At 42.0% G+C, this 6,765-nt stretch overlaps 1 protein-coding gene across 1 annotated transcript in view; it reads right to left on the bottom strand.

Moving 5' to 3' along the window:
• Positions 1-663: 663 nt before the first annotated feature.
• The window catches only part of prdm11 (PR domain containing 11), an 11,598-nt gene continuing 5,496 nt past the window's right edge, over positions 664-6,765 (bottom strand). Inside the window, exon 7 of the mRNA XM_035664299.1 lies at positions 664-6,561. Coding sequence (XP_035520192.1) covers positions 4,400-6,561 — 2,162 coding nt within the window. The 3' untranslated portion in view covers positions 664-4,399. The remainder of the gene's footprint in view (positions 6,562-6,765) is intronic.

Here is a 6,765-nt window from a genome sequence, read left to right as displayed (position 1 = left end):
CGTTGGACAAATCGAACGCGGCAAAATGCTGTTAACATCCCGCAAAGCCTCATGGGAACTGTAGTTATAAACCTCAGAGCACCACAAACATGCTGAGTCCCTTTCAAATATAAATCTGTTATTTAAAACCATTCACAGATATTATCCAACAAATTCTATAATGTGTGAATATAGAATATAGAATATGCTCTTAATGTATTAATATGTTATCATAAATACTTTATTGATCCCCCTTATTGGTTCTGTTACAGGAGCAAATTAATTAAATGAAATTAAAAACAATATTATTTATTTTCTTATAACTTGAGCAACTGTAACAGAACCAACTTCTCCTTAAAGAACATCATCTGTTGTTAATGTTTAATAATTCTAATTTCTCCGGCTGACTAAATCAGCGTTTTACTACAGAACAAAACACCAGCTAACTATCTTCTTCTTCTAGCTACATAATCTACATTCATCTTTACACAGCTTTTTTCACAGGATGGTGAAGTCATGACCTGAACTCTGATCGGTCTGATTACCATGACGTTCACACACTAACCAACAAAAATAACCACTAACCTAACCAACCAAACCAGTGAAGGCAACACCAATCAGCCAGATTAAAGCGCGTCATGACAACAGCAGTTAGTATCCATTCAACATGGCCGACAAAACTCCTTCAGATAAATTGTCTTTTAAAGTGTATTTTTAAAGCATTTGAAACAGAAATAAACAGTGTACAGAGAAATAAAGTCACCACAAATGTTCGTTCTGGTTCGTCTGAAACCAAAATTCAACTCCAGCAGTGAAAATCTCACAGCAAACATCCAACAACGTAAAGTCGACTCCGATCAGCTCTGGAGTCAGATTACAATCAGCCAAACGTCGGTTTAAAGATGACCAGCCGGTGTAACACCTACATCGTAAGGCGGAGCACAAAGTATTGGCATTCATAAGTCAAATGCTTTTGGATTGAAATGATCAAACTCTGTCTTTTATGACTCATCCTGCATACAAACATTACGCTCTTAAAATCAGCTCAGTTTTATACAGTAATAATAACTACATGCATACGATACAGACATGCACAATATGTAAAAACAAAGGTTTCATCTCTGGGTGAAATGACAGGAGCTAATCATACAGCAAACATTAAGAAACAGTTGGACATTTGAGGACAATATTTACTTTCTTGTGAAGGAGGAGATTAGCTTAGCTTAGCATGAAGATAAATCAACACACTACAGATATTTAGAGATGTTGGGTGGCGTATGTTTTAGCTTTGGGCAGAACCAGGCTAGCTGATTCCCCCTGCTTTCAGTCTTAATGCTCTAGGGCTGCCATCATGCCATGTCATCAGAATGGGAAGAGCAGAGAAAATTCCTGTTTTTCCGACTTATTGCAAGATGGCTAACCCCATTGGTATTCTTTTAGTCGCAACATTTAAACAGCCTAAATTAGCTTCTTTTGCTTTGTTAGCTATTGGGAGTGAAACCAGATACAACAAAATGATGCGTTCAATTTAAACTCCGTAGTTGTCGAACTGAACATTCGACCCTCTTTGTTTCGCTTATGTTAGCTTACTTAAAGATGTGACTCTCTTTTATTGTTCAACCATGAATCCAAAAGGATGGTTTAATGTTAGGGACTTTTCAAGTTTTCAACACCGCCTGAAGTCGTATTTATGACTCAGAAAGTCCTTAGACCTTAAAATCTAAGATGGCTGCTTATTAACCACTCCTGTCTTTTACAGCCGATACTGTCCACCTGTCTTTGTGGACATGTTGTTATAGTGTTTGGGTTGAAGATACTGCAGAGATATTTTATTGTTGCTGTCAAAAACGGTTCCTGACGTTAACAGTTTTCCAGAACCTGTTATGGTTCAAATAATATGACGTAATGCACATTAATTACAGGCATGAGATTGGGAAAAGGAAATATTTGCATATTTCCCAAAATGTCAAACTGTTCCTTTAACTTAAGACAAAACAAATTTTCCCCAAAAATTTGTAAAAAGAAATAAGAAAATAAACCAGCAAAAGTGACCGTCTGCCTGCTGAGGTCATCCTGTCTCAGCTCATTGCATCCCCTCCATTTTACATTTATTTCAGCCTTAAACATTTTACTAACAATAATGATAAAATACGACTTAAATGTGCAGTAAAAACTATCATCATGCAGTTTTTAAACCTTATTTGACTTATTTTAAGCCTGAGCTTTGGCCAAGACTGAAGTTACTCTGCTACAAACACCCAAACATAAAGCTGATGCATGAGTGAAAAATAACATATTTCAGATATATCATTTGCAGCAGTAAACATCTAAACAAATATGGCCAAATACAGTATGGCATAGCAGGATAGCACCTTTTTCTTTCGGTTCTTGCATTCGATCATTATGGCACAATCATCAAATTCAAGAGAAAAATACTCTCCTTAAAAACAGGCTCAAAAGCATTTACAACATATACAGTTTATACACTATATACAGTGTGGAGCAGGGTCGTCTGCGTTTCTAATAGAAATATAAAGCCTTTATACATCCTCACACTCTAGCTTTTTTATTCCAGGCACTACATGACTGAATATCCCATTGGCAGATAAGCTAAAGAAGCAGAGCGGCTCATAGCACAGACATTTAGTTTGACACTAATTGATTGTTCCCAGCGAATAACTGACTTTTATTCTGGCAACAAGTGCTTTATTATTATGTATAACAAGTGTGGGGCCACTCAGTAGCCCTCCGTTTGACAATGCTCATCAGTGAAAGACGTCAGTCAGCCAGAGGAGGAAGATTTCAGCACAATATCCAGCTGAACATGGACGGAATATGAGACAGTGGGTCCCTGGGACACACACATAAGACCCACACAGCTGCTTAGTAGTTTGTAGTTGCAGTTGTTGGTGGTTGGTTTGCGTCTCTTTAGTCATTTTGCATCTTTTTTATGTCTCTATGGTTGTCCTGTGCCTGTTTATACTTTTGTTCTTTTGTTGTTTGTTTGTTTTGTTTTCTGTTGTTGTTTTGAGTCACTTGGTTGTTTTGTAACTCTTTGTAGTATTTTTGTGTCTCTTTGTAGTATTTTTGTGTCTCTTTGTTTTTGTTTTGTGTCTCTTTGTAGTATTTTTGTGTCTCTTTGTTGTTGTTTTGCATCACTCTGTGGTAATTTCACGTCTCTGTCTGTTGTTACATCTTGTGGTCTTTCTGTGGTGCTTTGCGACTTTTTGTAGTTGTAGTCGTTTGGTCTCTCTTTGTAGTTGTTTTGTGTCTCTTTATGGTTGTTTGGCTGTTGGTAGTCATTTGGTGTCTCTCTGCAGCTGTTTTGAATCACTTTGCATTTATTTTTACATTTCTTTAGCTGTTTTGTGTCTCTTTTAGTGACATTTGCAAGTGAAGCCCAGGGACCCCCTAAGGCCTGTTTGAAATCCATCCATCCAGCTGGAGATATTGAGGAAAGAGGTTCGCCCAGTGGTGTAGAACAGCGGTCATCCCTACAGTCCTATGAGATGGGTTATCATACCGCTGTGACAGATAGGATGGATTTATGGTTTTCTTCAATAGTGTCACTGTAAAGAGTGTGTGAACCAACATGTACAGTCTTTTTCTTTATTTTGTAAAGTTTGCCTGTCGCAGTGCCATTTGGAATCACAGAAACTGGATATTTCAACAATTTAGAGCATTTGTACTTTTAACTTTTTGTTGTCTTTTTATCTAAGCAGTCTTAATAAAGGTACAATGAATCAGGTTGGTGGAAAACTGAGGTGTGTCTTGTGCAGTCAGACTACCAAGAGTATATAGCTGCAGACAAAATTGTTGACTTCCACCTCTGCAAGAGCATGTGCAATCTCCGTTACCTTTGTGTAAACCAAAACACAACAACTTAATTTACAAAATTTGGTGAAATTGGATCGTATTTTATGGAGAAAATATTTTCAGTTTTTTTCTCTGATGTCCTCTGGCTGCTCTGCCTCAACTCTTTATGGAGTTTCCTGATGGTCAGATAGCTTTACTTATTGCTAACTGCTGCTAACTGTAGCTGCTGTTAGCAAAGTTAGCTCTGCAGCTAAAGCTACTTTGCTAGCAACACTGACACTGCCCCAGTGCTCTGGGCTCCCAGTCCGGGTACAGTGGTCAGTATGTCTGCTGTCATGACTGCTAAACTGAGGTAACGGAGGTACCGTTTATGCATGCTCTTCTGGAGGTCCACCAATGTCTGCATCCAGGTTCCTCTCAGTTATTGTGACTATAACTATACTAAAGATTCAGTCATAATTACTATGTTTCAAATTAGGTGAGCTTTACAATCTTTTCATGTACCCTCTGGTAACTGCAGTAGCTCCTGGTGCTGCCTCATTTTGTTATTGTGGCCTGGTGTTGTAGTATTATTACATTAGTACTACACCACTGGGTTTACCTGTTAGATGTCAGGGTAGAACTCTGTATTGACGTCAACGCTGTGCAAGACAGACTTTTGATCAGCAGCTGACATCCTGTTCAACACCTCAGCTGACAGAGAGTAACTGCTGCCAGACTTCTCCTCAAACCAGCTGTCCAACGCTCGCTTCCCATCAAAGTTACAGATGGGCGGTCCGTTAACTGCCACAGTTAGCAGGTCATTCATCTGCTCCAGAGTCAGCCGGGAACGATTGTTCTTACACATTTTCTGTAGAGATACTCTGCCTTTATCGCAGCAGGTTGTGGAACTAGGCTGGACCCTGACAACCTGCACAATCCGATTCAGCAGAGGAAAACGCTGCTTGTACCTACAGATGTGACCAATGGCTTCTTTAAAACCATTCATACTGCAATAGTCCTCTTTCAGGTCTTTCCATTCAACCACCAGGCTGCCCCTGGCTTCTGTCCTGGCATGGGAGCCCTCCTGACCCACAGAGGGAATGGACTCCAAGTGGTTGAATATCATCTGGATTTCTTCCTCCCCATAAGCTTGTAGGTCCTCCCGGTTGTGGGGCCAGGTGGACAAGTCCAGGACTTTGCAGGCTTTGGCAAATGAACGACTCTGCAGGTCCAGCCTCTGAGACAGGATGCCCTGGCTCCTGTTGCAGATCTTTTCTCGGATGGACTGAAACTTGGACTCCGCAACACGCAGGTTCTTCAGAGCAACACCGTTGAAACTTTCACGGAAATTTTCCTCAAACTCCTGCAGATACTCTCCGGGACAGTCCACCAACTGACCAATCTCCAGAATGGCCTCCTCTATCTTGGCTTCCACTTGTGACACCAGCAGGTACTCTCCCTGAAAAGTGAAGGCTAGTCGTGAGAGAACGGCTATGATGTCCAGAAGGAAGTAGATGAGCTTTACTGACTGATAGTCCATGAGGAACTGGAGGAGGGTAAGCGCGATGGCTGCAGCGTCAGCCCTCTGTGTCTGGCTGCTGATCTCCTTAAGATGGGCGACTACCTCCAGGTAATCTTTGATGAGTGCGTTAAGGACATTTGGTTCTCCTATGATCCATCGAATTGCTCTAATGTCTCCCAGGAACTCTGTCTCCTCTGACAGTGTTGGAGCAGTGGATCGCAGTTCGGACATCATGCGAGGCGAATAGCGGTAGAAACTGAGTAGCTGCTTAAGGTTGTTCTCCAGATCCTCCAGGCAGGAGAGCTCCTTCCCACTGATGCCATCCAGCACCTCCAGATGGGGCCGATGGATCATGATAGGAAGGCAGAGGATCCAAGGGAAAGTCTTTTGTACAGCTATGTACACGTTGGCTCTCATTCCTGAAGACATGTTGGTGCCATCTACCCCAAGCCCTACCACCAGCAAGTCCTGAAACCTGAGGCCTAGGACACCAAAGGCACGATCCATAGCCTGGAGGTATCCATCCACACTGGCCATGCTCAGTCTCTGCAATGACAGGAACTCTGTGTTTGGAGAGCCCTCATTGGTAATAAACTGGACGTAGACCGCCACCATGTCTGAGAAAAGGTCATCATTTTGGGCGTCCATTATGACACTTAGGAAGGGAGAAAGGCGCATCTTCTCAGCAAGATCTTCTTTTAAAGCCCGGGCGATGTGATGGATGAGGATCTGACAGTCTCCTTCATTCATGTACTGGTCCACCACTTTGAGTTCACACCTCTTGAGAAGCTCTGCCAGTGGACGGAGGTCGGAGAAGGGCCTTCCCTCCAGGGCCAAGTGGTATGCTGCGTTGAACAGCAACATCATGTTCTTGCACATCTCCTCTGTCTTTTCTGGATGCATGCGCAGCTTATACAGCTGCAGACACTTCTTATGGAGGTTGCTCTGGCTATGCAGCTTGATGGTGTGGATCTTAAACTGCTTGGAGCCGATGATGAAGGCAGATGTTCGAGATGACTGGACGGTGTACTGGCGGCAGACGTGGCACCACATCTCATTGAGGGTCGGCGAGTAGCGAAGAAACCAGAACTTTTTCAGCCACTCCTGCTTGAAGCGGCGAATCCGTCTGCCTCCTCCAGATGAAAGCTTCGAAGGATCTTCTGGAGAAATCACAAGATCTGCGGCAATTGATTCATCGGCCGAGTCCACATCCTGGTCATCTTCATCCAGAACCACCTGAGTCGGAGTCAGAGGCTCCATCCCTGCAAAGAAAAACACGTTAAAAAAAAATCAAAATAATTTTAAAATCCAATGGATGTGATGTTTAAGTACATTCTCTCCATCTTTTCTTTCCACTTCCTCTACAGATAACATTAGCTTGCTAATGCGGACAAACTGCTAGCTAGTTAACATAGCAAAATAGGCGAGCTAGGTCCAAATAAAATATAGGAACATTGCAAATAGTA

This window comes from Morone saxatilis, unplaced genomic scaffold, assembly GCF_004916995.1.
Source record: "Morone saxatilis isolate NCDOM2014 unplaced genomic scaffold, NCSU_SB_2.0 Contig2, whole genome shotgun sequence".
Lineage (NCBI taxonomy): Eukaryota > Metazoa > Chordata > Actinopteri > Moronidae > Morone > Morone saxatilis.
This window is presented reverse-complemented; position numbering and strand designations above follow the sequence as displayed.